Source organism: Cyprinodon tularosa, unplaced genomic scaffold (genome assembly GCF_016077235.1).
Source record: "Cyprinodon tularosa strain WSP-4 unplaced genomic scaffold, ASM1607723v1 ctg15, whole genome shotgun sequence".
Classification (NCBI taxonomy): domain Eukaryota; kingdom Metazoa; phylum Chordata; class Actinopteri; order Cyprinodontiformes; family Cyprinodontidae; genus Cyprinodon; species Cyprinodon tularosa.
In genome coordinates this window covers 390,935-406,419 of record NW_024038331.1, presented here as the reverse complement: position 1 = coordinate 406,419, position 15,485 = coordinate 390,935, and the positions used below count along the sequence as shown (strand labels likewise).

At 40.3% G+C, this 15,485-nt stretch overlaps 1 protein-coding gene across 4 annotated transcripts; it reads left to right on the top strand.

Moving 5' to 3' along the window:
- The first annotated feature begins 856 nt into the window (after nucleotides 1-856).
- On the top strand, nucleotides 857-13,806 carry LOC119779681 (small conductance calcium-activated potassium channel protein 1-like). 4 transcript variants are annotated; one of them, XM_038279438.1, is made up of 11 exons: nucleotides 857-1,294; nucleotides 1,542-2,423; nucleotides 2,825-2,920; nucleotides 5,977-6,264; nucleotides 6,483-6,518; nucleotides 6,876-6,997; nucleotides 9,416-9,557; nucleotides 9,639-9,749; nucleotides 10,159-10,286; nucleotides 11,699-11,777; nucleotides 13,136-13,806. In XM_038279438.1, exons 2-11 carry the CDS (start codon nucleotides 1,572-1,574, stop codon nucleotides 13,358-13,360), a joined length of 2,079 nt encoding a protein of 692 aa, XP_038135366.1. In that variant the 5' UTR covers nucleotides 857-1,294; nucleotides 1,542-1,571; the 3' UTR covers nucleotides 13,361-13,806. The 4 variants fall into 4 exon arrangements, with proteins under 4 accessions (XP_038135366.1, XP_038135368.1, XP_038135370.1 ...); XM_038279440.1 differs by having other exon boundaries at nucleotides 857-2,423; nucleotides 11,699-11,768; XM_038279442.1 differs by lacking the exon at nucleotides 6,483-6,518 and having other exon boundaries at nucleotides 857-2,423; nucleotides 11,699-11,768.
- Nucleotides 13,807-15,485: the final 1,679 nt, after the last annotated feature.

The following is a 15,485-nucleotide window of genomic DNA, read 5'->3' as shown; positions in this document are numbered from 1 at the left end:
TGACCCTATACATAAAGCCAGTTCAGCAATGACAGCATATTCATGTTATAGAATGGTCCAATCAAAGTCAACACCTAGATAGAACATTTAATATTTTCATTTCTACTTAACAAGTGGGCAGTATTTGTGATGCTACATTAAATAAAACCTTCCCAAAAAGGTTGAATACTTTAAAACACTTAAGGATTCATCTGGAGGAGTCTGAAGAAGTTCAAATCAGAGTGGATGATACCTGCTGTTACTCCACCGCTTTTCTCACTCAATCCGCCCTTAAATACATGCTGTCTTCTGATTAAATACAGTTTTTTTGTTGTTGTCCTGTACTATCCGGTTGCACTCCACCCACTCTTGCTCCTTGGATATTTCCACTCGGAGGCAGTTCTATTATCTTTGCACCCATCTGTCACAGGGATTTAGATAAATTCATGACGCTGAATGTCATTGTTAGGACTCCGGCCCTTAATACTCCACCCTATTGCTCGAATCGGCTGACATATTTAATATTTCATAATCTCATCACCTCACAATCTCTATTTCACCTGAATAATCTTCTATACTAATCTGCTGAACTGATATAGGATTATTTCTTTATTTTTATTTTTTTTTCCAGAGTGTATCATAAATGCTCTTCCCATTTTGAAATAATGAGTCCAATTAAAGAGATTATAGATGAAATGTAGCAAAATAGCATATTTGTGCGGACTTTGAGAATTTTTCCAGGTTGATCTTTTGCCCTGGGGGCCTTTTCCAAACGCACACACACACCCAAACACATAAACACACCCACAGGCCAGGGGATGAAGTCTGCCAATCCCCTCTGACAGATGACCTAGTCATTGCCTTTGCAACATCTGTAACTTAGTCTTTGCTGTCATTAAGCTCCCTCTGAGCTTTAAGGAGGATGCCCTGATGGCGGACAATCATAAAGCAGCTGAATAAATGTCTATAGATACGATGGATATCAATAGCTCCAACTCTCTGCCTTCAGGGGAAGTTCCTGAGCAACATCTACATCTATTGGAGGATCTCTCTGATACTGCATGCTGGAAAGCTTAAACATGAAAGGTGCAAACATTTGGATTCACATTTGGCTGTGAATGGAACCAGGTTTATTGGTGCTGAATCTTTGTTTAATGGTTTTCGGATCAAAATGATCCCGCTGGGTCCTTTTAAGGAGTTTACATGAAGATCTTTTTGATTCAGGCTGATGTGACCTCCAGGACTGAGCAAGCAGACAAAGCTGCTTTTTAATCCTTGCTGTGAATTACTTTCAGACCTGAGCCTGGACAGTAAGGTAGGAACAAAAAAATAGAAGAAAAAAATATTTTCCCTTTTAGATTTAGAGCTATGCAGAAGTGATACGGGCATTGCATTGAAGACTTGTAAAAGGTGAGCATATATGAATCTGACAGATAAGGAAAATGAGGGAAATCTCTTCTTACTAAGCTTCAGATCCAAGTTCCATCAAACTGCTGCCACCATCTGTTCAAACAGTTTTAACCCTTTCTCTTGTTTTGTATAATAAAATCATTCATCTACAGCTTAAAACTCCTTAAAAGATTCCCTTCACCATGGAGCACTCCCCGTCAATGAACTCAACAGTGGTGGATGGAGACGAGCCGGAGGACCACCGACCCCTCCTTCCACCACGGATGGTCCCACCTCAGGCCTACTCGCCCCAGTGTGGACCACACCACACGGTCCAGACGTCCATTGATCACACAGTGTGGTTGGACAGAACCCAGGCAATGGCTACAACACCTCTATACAACGGCCACCTCTATGTGACGGCAACACCTCGATCCAGCAGGAGGAGAGAGAAAACTAAGGGCAAGGAGAAAAAATATGAGAAAAGGCCACAAAATCCAGGAACAAAGGAGCGCAACCAACAAAGCAAAGCTAAATATCTTGGCTCAAATAGACTCCAGGAGACAGTCACGTCCTTCACTGATGTACCAATCTCCCCTTGTGGATCCCCGTTTAAGGGCCACAGCAGGTCCAACCTGGATATCAGGGATGTTGAAGGTCGAGGGTGCCGCAAGTCGGGCAATGTTTCTCTGGAAATGCATGATCGCAAGAGTCTCCCAGAGATCATCATCACCAGTAAGGATGACAACGTTCAACAGCAACCGCATAAGACGCCACAATTTCACCAGCGCCCAGGAGAAACCAGGGGTCCACTGCCAGGGGCCAAGCTCTTCCGCAGGAGCCCCAGCCCCAGTCCTCAGCACAGCCCCAGACGCAAAGAGGACGCCAAGAAGGACTCATATTGGAGGACACACAACATCGGCTGGCGGTTGGTCCGCAGGAGGGCCCTGTTTTTGAGGAGGCAGCGGCTGAACGACTGCGCCCTGGCCGTGGGCTTGTTTGGAGTGTTCATGATGGTGATGGAGACGGAGCTGTCCTGGAGCATCTACAGCAAGGTCAGAGTGCTTCTGGAGTACTAACACTCTGCAAGAGTTATTTCCCTATCCCGAATGCCTAGTTCTAGTGACTAATATGTTCACAACTTATAATGAAGAGCAGGAAAATACAACATTAGATTAAGTTGTTTTCAATTAGCAGCAAGTTTGAGCACCACAATTAGTTTTTTTCTTTTTTACTTTTACATCTCTGCATTCATTTGCCTTTTTGGGGTAGAAAATGCAAAATATTTTAGATAAGTCAATACTGAGAATGAATATACATTTTGTGAAATCTTTCATATCTCTCATTCAGTTCTTCTACGTTATTCTGCTTGCATTTTTTCAGCTTTGTGTTTGCAGTGGTCAGCTAAAATAAAAGATGTTAATTGTGAATATTTTTTCATGTGCTTTTCCTCCAGAGCTCCATCTACTCCCTTTCTTTCAAGTCTGTCATCAGTTTGTCAACGCTCATCCTACTGGGCCTCATTGTTGCCTATCACTGCTGTGAGGTGCAGGTAAAACAGCTGGTCATTCTTAAATCATTTGAAATGATCCTCCATGCATCTGTTGAAATCTCTGAAATCAAAGGCATTATTATTATTATGGTATCTTTGAAAAGCTTACAATGGACTGCTTTCTTTCTTAGAATCTTCTTTCCTGAATTGTGTTTTAAAAAATATGGTATGAATGCAAACTTTTTGAAAACAGAGGAGAGATTTATATATTTGCTGATTCCAAATTTGGCTAATTGTAGCTCCTGGGGACATTCTTAGCTCCTACTCCCTCATTTTTAAGGAAGGATTACAAGAAGAAAACAAAAAATGTTCCAAACTGGGACAATAAATGAAGAACTGTACTGTATCTCAGACAGTCTAGTAAGATTACAAATTGAATGCATAAAAACATAAAATATAATTAATTAAATATAAGATTACATTATATGTTTAATTTAGTGCTTATGTCTGAAAATGGTTAAGAAGAAGGCTGAATCCCAAACCGTCCCCTAAACATTAACCCTCTCTTTACACATTCCCCGTGGAGGGTCAGCCATATTAAGGGTCGTCCCAAACCACGTAGTGGGTAGGGCTAGTGGACAGTTTAGCCCTTAAATAGTGCATCAGCTCTGGCTTGCTGGAATCTGGGAGCACGTGTAAAAGTGAATTAATGGCAGAGGAAACACGTGCATTCAAATATAAGTACCTCTGGTTTCCTGCATCTTCATCAAACATACAGAAATTACAAGTTAGGAAAAAGAAAAAGATGTCATTAATCCCTAAATGGAAGGTCCTCTTTAAATAGTTTTATTTGAATGGATAGATTTTTTTTTAAAGAAAATGGTGGGTATCACTGCTGCCTTGCAGCAAGAGGGTTCGATTCCCGACCCAGGATCTTTCTGCATGGAGTTTGCATGTTCTCCCTGTGCATGCGTGGGTTCTCTCTGGGTACTCCAGCCTCCTCCAACACTCCAAAACAGACTGTTATGTTAATTGGCTTCTCTAAATTCTCCTTAGGTGTGTGCGTGAATGGTTAGTTGTCCTGTTTGTCTCTTTGTTGCCCTGCAATGGTCTGGTGACCTGTCCAGGGTATACCCCGCTTCTAGGCTGTAGAAAGCTGGAGATAGGCATCAGGAACCCCCAGTGACACCAGGAGGGATAAATGTGTCAGAAAATGGATGGATGGATGGATGGATGGATGGATGGATGGATGGATGGATGGATGGATGGATGGATGGATGGATGGATGGATGGATGGATGGATGGATGGATGGATGGATGGATGGATGGATGGATGGAAAATGGCAAATGTTAACCTGCGCACCTGCACACCTTCCACAGCTGCAAGTGTAACATTATTGCGAGTGACACTTAATAGTGAAGGGTTAGTGGTTAGTGAGCGGTTTGGGGTTCAGCTCCTTTCTCTAGTCTGTAACACCAACAATCTTCCTGATTCCCACTATACTTATGAACCCATGCTACTCAGAAGTAACCTGGCAGTAGCCAGATTGATATGTGTAGAATTGAGTTTAGTTCTACGTTATCAATCTGCGATGGCTGCCGTTCAGTCTGTCCATAAAATCGATGTACATCGATAGTACAATACTTCGAGCCAATTGGGTGACGTGCCAGATAGCTCAACTCAGTTCTACACATAACAATCTGGCTACTGCCAGGTTACTTCTGAGTAGCATGGGCTCATAAGTAAAGTAGGAATCAGGAAGATTGCCTTCTATAATACGCTTTCAGCCAATCGTAGCGGCGAATCGTGACATATCGTGAGCTGATAAATCACCCTTTTTCCAAATCCTGTCAGAAGAAAAGCACAGAAATATTTTCCATCTACAAATGAGCAAAGTGCTTCTTCGCTATTTTAGCTAAAATCGAGTCAATTGTGGTATCGACAGGTTAGTCCTCCAGCGTTGCAGTGTTTGTAAGGTCCCAGCAAGATCTTTCTGACTATCTTCATTCCTACATGTCCCGCCCCAAAAACACTGCGGGCATGCGATTGGTCTGACCCGCCGGTGGCTTGATGGATTTGTTCTGAAAACTCAGATCTTGCGACAATCCAGCTTGCAATGCAAGTGTACAATTAATTTAATGTTTTTAGTAATAAACATAACAAACATACACATACATATTTACATCTGCCTATATACATCTTGATTCATACAATTATTAACCATAGCCCACACAACAACCATTGTAAGCAAAGTAAAACCACTTCAAGCCTTTTCCTAAACAATCTCATTGAACTAATTTAACACTGAGTTTGTTCCATACTTTCACATACGGTAATTTGCTGAAATTAATATTTTCTTTTCATGTTTTTTCGAGGACATAAGATTTTGAATATTAGATTATACAGCCTCCAAAAAAAGACTACAGAAAAGAAAATTGTAACACAAAATTTAGCGAATGGCTGAAGCTCTCTATTATAGCACCAAGATCATATGAAGATGAGCACATCTTTATGTTTAAAGTGTAAATGTGAAGAAATATTATGTTTTTATTGAAAAGTTGGACATCCTTAAGATGAATAATATATAATATAATATTTATTGCCACAATAAGTTTGATTTAGAAAAATTCGAATCGATTTCAGCCAACTTAGAATAAAATGCGGAAAACAAATGGATCTTGGAGTTGTGATTATGTTGTTTATCTCTGGTCTATTTCTCCAATTCCCATTTTTCCAATGCTGTCCACCGAGAAATAGTCTCTGCAGTCCTGGGCCGTTCCCTGGGCTTTCTTCCAATGGAAGGACTGGAGGGAAAGGTTTTAGACTAGAACTTTTTCCTAACAGTTTTTCACCAAAACAAATGCCCTCTACATAAAGTCCTGAATATGACCACATCATTTAGATGTTGTTCCTCCCAATCCTATATATAACTTAAAAAACAGGGGACTAAGGGAGCTACCATGTGGTATCCCATTTTAAATAAAAAAAACAAGTTAAAATTGAGAGAGTTGGTAAAAGTAGCTTATTTATTATGATACACTTTATCCTAAACAAAATAAAAAACTAGAATAGAATCCTGCTTCAGCTTCATATTTTTTTCTCACCCCTGTGACAGCTTTACGTTCATGATATTGGTGCAGAGGACTGGAGGATAGCCATGACCACGGACCGATTTGCTCTGATTGTCTTGGAGCTGGTAATAGTGGCCATCCATCCCTATCCGGTGGGGCTGTTGGCATACTTCCAGAAGACCCAGGTCCGTACCACGCTCTCAGAGACGGAGCTGGAGATCATGCTGGCTTTGCCCATGTTTCTCAGGCTGTACCTGCTGGGTCGAGCAATGATGCTGCACAGCCGCCTCTTCACAGACACGGCCTCCCGGAGCATCGGAGCACTAAACAAGGTCGGGGGAAGGTTTTCCTTGACCTGGTTTCTTTAATCTGGCCCAACGGCAGTTATTGTACATTAATGTGTAAATACAAACTTAAGACTTTTAATTACAAAGTGTTCAGGGGGAAGCAACCTGTCTTAAAGGGAAAATATTGGGCAATGACTTGTGCTAGCTTTCAGTTTTGTGCATTTCATCCTCATCTGTTTATATCCTCATCTGTTTGTGTCTAGGTGGGCCGAGAGGTCTGTAGAAGTGTGACGCTTGAGGTGTGACTAACAGTTTCACTTTCATTTACCCTGCTGGTCTTAAACATGCTAATACTGTCCCTCAGTGACTCCTTTACGTTTCCTTTTCCATATCAGCACATGTCCACCCGGCTAATCCCTCACATTTTAGTGCTATTTAAAACTGATGAAAATGATGCCTGCATCCCTCCCTCCTTCCCAAAAGTGAACCTATTGTCCATGTATCCAGACAGATTGCAAACTCTCTTCTTATCCCTCATCTCCTCTGTGTTATGTAAGGATAATCTGACAGGTGCTATTTTAAATAGTCTGGCAAAGTACCATCTCTTTTTTTTTCTTTCAAAACTATGACATAATACATGTTTTTTTTATCGTTAGATCCACTTCAACACCAGGTTTGTTGGGAAAACGCTAATGACTACCTACCCTGGCACCGTCCTGATGATTTTCAGTGTTTCTCTGTGGATTGTGGCAGCATGGGGCCTACATGTGTGTGAAAGGTAGGCCTGTTGATTGTTTCTCTGTTGTTTGAGGATACTCATAGTAGGTCATATAAATTAAAAATGTTTATATATCTCTATAAAAGACCATGAGAAAGGGCTGCAAACAGGAGCAGTCCTTAATGATCTGCAGAGCTTTATCAACGTAGAGCTGAGATGTGGGAGCTTCAGTAATATATTCCTTTTAATGAGAACTTGACTACGCAATTGAATTGAAAAACAAAATGTGTGCAAATATATTCATCCCAACTGTTGCAGCTTTTCATCCCTGTAAGTCAAAATCTGGTTGCATGCTGTAGAGTAGTCCAATTCACAAATTCCCTAATTACATCACTGACCAGTTTTCCTGTGTATATAATGTGTGTTCACATTTTCTATTCTGTTTTGCTCTCAAAGAGATCAAGCAAAATCTCCAGTCAGTTCTGATGAATCCCCTGCATACATTTCTAAAACTTTATCAAATCTAATTATTTTCAAAAACTTGAAATATTATTTGCTCCCTGCTAATTAATAACACAAAACCGTGTATTTATTTCTCAATCAAAGCTTTGGACAAACTAATATTTTACTGCTGATTTTGTTTAAATCATAGCAGTTTTTTTGTTTTGTTTGGCTTATTTTTTGTTGTCGCTTTTTTTAAGTATAATTTCAGAGTGTTACAATATTTTTCCTACTATACAAACTGCATAGTTGATACAGAGGACTGTTTACGTGGGGCCATCCAGTCTCTATACATGTGGAGCGGGTGGTCCAACATTAAGTCGGACCCATTCTCTAGGACTTTAGCAGGGCTGGCCTTTTTCACTGATCCTCTTCATAACCTTTATGGACAGGATTTTTAGGCGTAGCCAAAGGCCGCAGCGGGTCTGGTTTGCAGACCAGTGGATCTCATCCCTGCTCTTTGCAGATGTAGTGTTTCTTTTCGCTCCCTCCTGCCAAGATCCACAGCATACAGTGGATACAGGGCGGTTGGCAGCTGAATGTGAAGTGGCCAGGATGAGAATCAGCTCCTCCAAGTCTGAGGCCATGTTTCTCAAGTAGAAAAAAGGTGGCTTTTCCCCTTCAATTAGAAGGAGAGTTCCTGCCTGTAGTGGAGGGCTTCAAGTATCTTGGGTGTTCACGAGTGAGGGGATAAGGGAGCGGGAGATCCATAGATGGCAGAAGTGGGTAGGGAGCCAAAAGTTTAACGCAAGTAAGAGAAGCACTACTTTAATGTTTTTTTATGTTAAAGATAAAAAGTTGGTAAAAAGCCTACTTGAGTACTGAGTAATTGTTGGATAGTAGCATCTAATTTAATGCTTAGAAATGATGCAGACAGACACACTTAATGTGCAAAATCTGGTGTTAAAAACAAAAAAATTGTATGAAAAAATAATGCAGAGGAAATACTTTTTCCATATTTTGTTTCCGCATAAAATGTAGAAAACCAATCCTTACAGTAACAACTGTGTACATTTCAGAACAGGATAAGGACCTTCCACTGATAATATCTACTGTGTATTGTTAAGTATGTGATCTTGGAATTAGAAATAGAAACAGTAAATCTCTTTATGTCCCACAATAGGAAAAATATGGTGTTTACAGCAGCAAAAAGATTATAGAAAAAAATGGTCAGACAAATGTGGATCTTAGAAAAATTTATAAGAATAACTTACTAGTGAAGAGTTAGAAGATAAACAATAACATACTGTACTGTAAAGTGTTTTAACAATATAAAACTGTGCACCTGGAGAATAAATAACCAATATACAGCTAAGGACATTTTTACAGTAATGGATATTTGAAAATAGCAGCAACATCAGAGATGTGCAAAATGACAGCAGCATGTTATTTAACGGACTAAGGTAGAAACTGTGCAACTGAATAGTTCTAATTACTCACAGAGGATACAGTAACCAGAGATATATTACAATAATATTACTCGAGTAAAAGTTACTAGTTAGTACCCACCTCTTATAGACAGCTTGGTGCAGCTGTCTCTATATTGCAGACGCTGCACCTGTCTGTCTTGGTGAAGAGAGAGGTGAGTGAAAAGGAACCTTCCTACCCTCAACTATGGTCATGAAATCTGGATCATGACTAGAAGAATGAGATCCTGGATGCAGTTGGCTGAAATTAGCTTTCTCCTCAGGGAGGCTGGGTTCTCCCTTAGAGATAGGGTGAGAACCTTGGTCATTGGGGAGAGGCTCGGAGTAGAATCGCTTCCTCCAGCAGAGCTGGACGAGGTGTTTGGGGTGGAGGGAAGTCTGGGAGTCTCTACTGAGACTGCTGCCCCTATGAACCAGTTCACAATAAGGAAAAGTATTATTACGAATGATTTAGAGAAGATCCTAAATGAATTCAAACCGGTATACAGATATAGTGAAACAGGAGTAAAGTTCAACAATGTGAGGAAATTGGTCTTATTTTTCCCTGTAGGCACCACAATTACAGAGACCTTAGCAGCAACTACATGGAGGCCCTGTGGATGGTCTCTGTCACCTTCCTGTCCATCGGTTATGGAGACGTGGTCCCTCACACTTACTGCGGCCGCAGCATCTGCCTGCTCACTGGGATCATGGTGAGACAGAAGAAGATTGTTTAATTCACCACAAAGTCCACTTTCACCAAATCCTAAGCAACAATCTCGGTCTGCAAACAGGGAGCCGGCTGTACGGTCCTGGTGGTGGCAGTGGTGGCCAGGAAGCTGGAGCTAACCCGAGCCGAGAAACACGTCCACAACTTCATGATGGACTCCCACATCTCCAAAAGGGTGATAAACATATAACTCTTAATAATGAAAACAACAACCTACTTTGTTAGCATATATTTGTGTATTTAATGTAGATCAACATGAAAACATATTAGAAATTTGCACCTCATTTATCTACAAAAATCCAAATTAAGGTGATTTAAAAAGAGCAAAACACTGGAAATAACACAAACATTGTTTCCCCTAACAAGTGGATTTATTCACTGTTTAACACTGTTAACAGGAGAAGACTCCTGTTTTAGTTATAAAAGTTGTTGTAAAAGTTTTTAATGAGTCAAAACGACGAATGCAGCTCTCAGTTCTATATACGGTTTGTCTGTGTTAGTCAGCACATCCTGTTTTTAGCTGCACTTAGAGGTTATGTGCATAAACACACAATAACTCTTGATTTTCTGCATCCTTTCACCAGATAAAAATTGCTGCTGCAAATGTGCTGAGAGAGACTTGGCTTATCTACAAGCACACTAAGCTGTCAAGAGAGCGAGACCACACCAGAGTCCGCATGCACCAGAGGAAGCTGCTGCTGGCCATCCACCAGTAAGACATGTTTGTTGTTTGTTTGTCGTTTTGTTTTGCACATATCATCTTTTCTGTTTTAAACGTTGTGTTGTTGCTTAATGCAGGGAAACGGTCAAATATCAGATTTAATCTTATTTTAAATCTGGATACAGTTTACTACACTTAAACAGCTAAAAAAAAAAAGCATTTCTGCATCAAATATTTTATTTTATGTAAATAAATAATTACATAACATTTTATCCACTCAGTCAAGAGGTATATGTTTTCAGGTTTATTAAGCTTCCTGTCTATATTTAGCAGCACCTGCCACCATGATACACAGGTCATCTCTTTACAGTTAAATTCTATAACTCTTCTTTTTAGATGGAATTTGCTGCATCTGCACTCTAGAGACTGATACTTAAATTAATCAGTTAAAAATGAGCATCCACCCCTAGAATGGGGTCCAGACGGCATCAATGGAAACATTCTGTTATCTATAAAATGATCCATGTGTTTCCCTACATCCTTTTATACATTTTGTCCCATAGCAACTACACACCTCAGCAAAGTAGGCTTGATTATCGAGGAATAAAAAGGTTTTGTTTTATGTTTTTACAATGCAATCTGAAAAGTGTGGAATGCATTTATATCAAGCCACTCTTTAGAATCAGTTTTTGTTGCAAACACAGTCATAAACATTTTAGAGACTGGAATTTGTTCCCATTGCACTTTGTAAAGCACTTCAACCTGAATCAGTCTCTAGTCCTGGTCCAGTAAGAGTGGCTTGTTCCAAATATTTGCTCTGTCCTCTACATCACATGTATTTAACCCTGTTCCTCAACATGTTGTAGGTGTTCCCCAACTTCCACACACCTGACTTAATTATTGTCTGATCAACAGGACTCTCCAGCACTTTAAGGCTGCTGGGCAGGAAATGCAATCATTTGAGGCACAAAATTTTTTGTAAAGAACAAATTTTTGGCCTGTTGACAGATCCTCCCACCTGAGCTTTAAATCTGTGTAACTCATCCAGAGTTAGCATTGGCCTTATCATTAAGGCTCTACTTGCCCAGCCACTAATTTTAATTAAGGGGGTTTGCGCTTTTTACTTTTACTATACTCACCTTAAATAGAGCTCTATGAAATATTAAAGGCTGAAACTTAAACTCCACCGTTTTATGATTGCTCTGTTCCTTAGTCTTTGTGAGATGGTTTGGTCTTTAATGTTGTCTGAATCAATCTCTGAGGCCTTCAGAGAACAGCTGGATTTATGCTGAGATCAAATTAGACGCAATTAGAAACTTTTCACTAATCAAATGACTTTGGAAGGCAACTGGCTTCTTTGGATGTTATGTAGAAGTAATAGAGAGGGGACTTAACCAAAATGCATGCAAGCTTTTCAGATTTCCATTTCTCCTGATGAGTGGTGATTGTCTTTCCCTCTTTAGGCTACGGAGAGTGAAGATGGAAAAGAGGATTCTTGCAGATCAGGGAAACTCACTGGTTGACCTCTGCAAGGTGAGAGAGGCAAGTGAAGGCATCATGTACAGTTGCACCTGAAATTATTTAGCCGCCTAAGAGAAATTGGTTTGTGAGCTAAATATAAAAGCATGCAACCCATAGTCAAGAAATCAAACAATAACAATTAGGACTTCCAAACCCATCACCAAATAGAACTCTTAAACCCCTATGTCCTTAGGAATCTGGAAATCATTCTGACTGTATCTTTATGGCTGAATCCCAAACCGCTCCCTAAGCACTAACACTTCACTATCAAGTCTCACTCGCAATAAAGTCACACTCGCAGCTGTGGAAGGCACCTTGATTAAAGGTGGGGGAGTATAAACGAGAACGGGAAGGCTTCTTCCCTCATATGGAAAAAGAAATGAGTTGTTGCTAAGGCAACACAGTGACACCATGTGTGTGGCTGTAGCTCTGTTGCACAGGGTGACATAGAATATAACATCTGTCCCTTTCTCCTACTTAAAAGAGGACCTTCCATTTTGGAATTAAATGCATTTCTTTCTCACTTGAGATGTTTCTGTGTGATGAAGATGCAGTAAATCGGGACATTTTAATGCACGTGTTTTCTCTGCCATCGAGCCGCTTTTACACTTGCTGCAAAATTCCAAAGAGCCTGCCCTTAATGCAGTATCGCTATTTAAGCATTGAACTGTCCACTCACCCTAACAACTAAAGGGTTTGGGATGGCACTTAATGTGGCGGACCATCCGCCTGAAAGGGCAAACGAAGGGTTAGCAATCAGGATTATGCTTAGGGGCCGGTTATGGATTGGGCCTAAGAAAAGAAACTTGAGTTTATTGAAATTATGTTTGATTAAACCACATAAAAGGTCATTATCCTTAACTGGAAAAACTAACAACATCTGAACAGATATTTTGATTTATAGACTATACCTCTCAAGTAAAACATTGCTCTCTTTGTTAATACCTTGAGAACACTTTTTTTTCCCAGTTAGCAGGCATTCAGAGGCCTTAGCACAGTTAATGTTGCGTTAAAAATCTTGAGGGGTTTGTACTAAAATGTCAGGAGTCAAACCAAACTCCCTTACACTAAGCTGGATGATCTAACAGGATGTGCACGGGAACACAACCAGATGCTGACCCCAATTTGATACCAATAACCTTACAGAAGACATATGCAATGGATGCGATGTCTGGGTTGTTTTAAACAGGACTAGGCTACAATTATGACAACAGACTTTCTCAGTCAGCCTTCATGCATTTTGCAAACAAACCCAATTTTTCAACATGGATTAAATCCTTTTATCTGCAACTGTACCTCCCTGAAAAGAAAAGTGCTCAATTGAACGTTGGTATAAGTCCTTTTTGTCTTCCCTCTATCTCCACCAAATTTGCACACAGATGCAAAGTCTGATGTACGACGTTCTGGCAGAGGTGCAGGGCTGCAGGGGGGAGCTGGACTCGCACATCAACAGCCTGGTTAAGAACGTAGAGGAGCTGAGGGAGGGCTTCAGGAGCCTGATGCCGCTCCTATCCAGCACCCTGTCCACACAGAACTCCTCCATCCGCCACCTGCTGAGGGAGAGGGAGGAGAAGAGCGAGTGTGCCAGCGGGGCAGAGGGGTGAGGAGCAGAGGGCTGTCTCCAGTGCTTTTTTTTTTTTTCCTGAGCTATGGTGACCATTCTTGGACAGTTTTCCTGGCTCAGGTGGGATCAGTTCCGTGATTATGAAGTGAACTTTGTGCTGATGTTCATAAAACTATATTTAAAAAGAAAAACATGTAGCAGAAACACAATCATGAGTAGAAATTTGTCCTAAATGGCTTTTTTTCAAGACCTTTCTCCTGGATTAACAAAGAAAATCAAACCTTAATCAGAATATTTAAGTCTTACGGATCCTACTTTAGTCAAATTTTACAGTTGACCTGGTAAGAAATTACTGTCACCCTTTGGATGGTTTCTCCAGTTTTAATGTAATTTTAATGTTTTAAAGCAACCTGCTTGTTTTATAGAACTGTTCTTCCTCGTCTTTAAGGAGCTTCATCTGTAAACACATTTTTCTGTCACTGCGCAATAAACATTATAAATATTTAAACTGTGTGGTATTGCTATAAAAGCACAAAACATTCAAAATTATTTTGAAAAGACACGGTAAAATTAATACACATTTTACACTTTGTCAGAGTAATTTCTTTAATTTATTTATACGTAAGTCAGCTTTTATGATGTTGAAGAAAATAGATTAACCTTGTTGGGTTTTTTTTTTTATCAGCATGTTCTTAAAGTCAGAAACATTATCTAGATGTTTGCTTCCAATTTAGATTGTTTTGAAAATTCCTCTTCCTCAGTTTTTAAAACAGCTCTGAACAAATAATTAATCTACCTTGAAGTTTTTGTCGCAAATTCAATTCACCAAGTTGACATGTTAGATCAATGAAGAGGCAAAATACAACACTTCAGGAATTCATATACAGGTGCTGGTCATAAAATTAGAATATCATGAAAAAGTAGATTGATTTCAGTAATTCCATTTAAAAAGTGAAACTTGTATATTATATTCATACATTACATACAAACTCATATATTTCAGATGTTTATTTTGTTTAATTTTGATGATTACAAATGACAACAAATGAAAATCTCAAATTCATCATATCAGAAAATTAGAATATTACTGAAGACCAATAAAAACAAAGGATTTATAGAAATGTTGGCCAACTGAAAAGTATGAACATGAAAAGTATGAGCATGTACAGCACTCAGTATTTAGTTGGGCCTCCTTTGGCCTGTATTACTGCAGCAATGCGGCGTGGCATGGAGTCGATCAGTCTGTGGCACTGCTCAGGTGTTATGATAGCCCAGGTTGCTCTAATAGTGGCTTTTAGCTCTTCTGAATTGTTGGGTCTGGTGTATTGCATCTTCTTCTTCACAATACCCCATAGATTTTCTATGGGGTTAAGGTCAGGAGAGTTTGCTGGCCAATTAAGAACAGGGATACCATGGTCCTTCAACCAGGTACTGGTAGCTTTGGCACTGTGTGCAGGTGCCAAGTCCTGTTGGAAAATGAAATCTGCATCTCCAAAAAGTTGGTCAGCTGCAGGAAGCATGAAGTGCTCTAAAACTTCCTGGTATGTGGCTGCGTTGACCCTGGACCTCAGAAAACACAATGGACCAACACCAGCAGATGACATGGCACCCCAAACCATCACTGACTGTGGAAACTTTACACTGGACTTCAAGCAACGTGGATGAAGTGCCTCTCTTCTTTTCCTCCAGACTCTGGGACCTTGATTTCCAAAGGAAATGCAAAATTTACTTTCATCAGAGAACATGACTTTGGACCACTCACCAGCAGTCCAGTCCTGTTTCTCTTTAGCCCAGGCAAGACGCTTCTGACGCTGTCTGTGGTTCAAGAGCATGGCTTGACACAAGGAATGCGACAGCAGAAACCCATGTCTTTCATACGTCTGTGTGTGGTGGTTCTTGAAGCACTCACTCCAGCTGCAGTCCACTCTTTGTGAATCTCCCCCACATTTTTGAATGGGTTTTGTTTCACAATCCTCTCCAGGGTGCGGTTATCTCTCTTGCTTGTACACTTTTTTCGACCACATCTTTTCCTTCCCTTCGCCTCTCTATTAATGTGCTTGGACACTGAGCTCTGTGAACAGCCAGCCTCTTTAGCGATGACCTTTTGTGTCTTGCCCTCCTTGTGCAAGGTGTCGATGGTCGTCTTTTGGACAACTGTCAAGTCA

Bases quoted from the DNA above. Each gene is read 5' to 3' on its own strand.
- LOC119779681 (XM_038279438.1), top strand. From the start codon at position 1,572: ATGGAGCACTCCCCGTCAATGAACTCAACAGTGGTGGATGGAGACGAG. The intron at 2,424-2,824 runs GTCAGAGTGCTT...CTTTTCCTCCAG, and splicing joins CCTGGAGCATCTACAGCAAG to AGCTCCATCTACTCCCTTTC. The intron at 2,921-5,976 runs GTAAAACAGCTG...CCCCTGTGACAG, and splicing joins ATCACTGCTGTGAGGTGCAG to CTTTACGTTCATGATATTGG.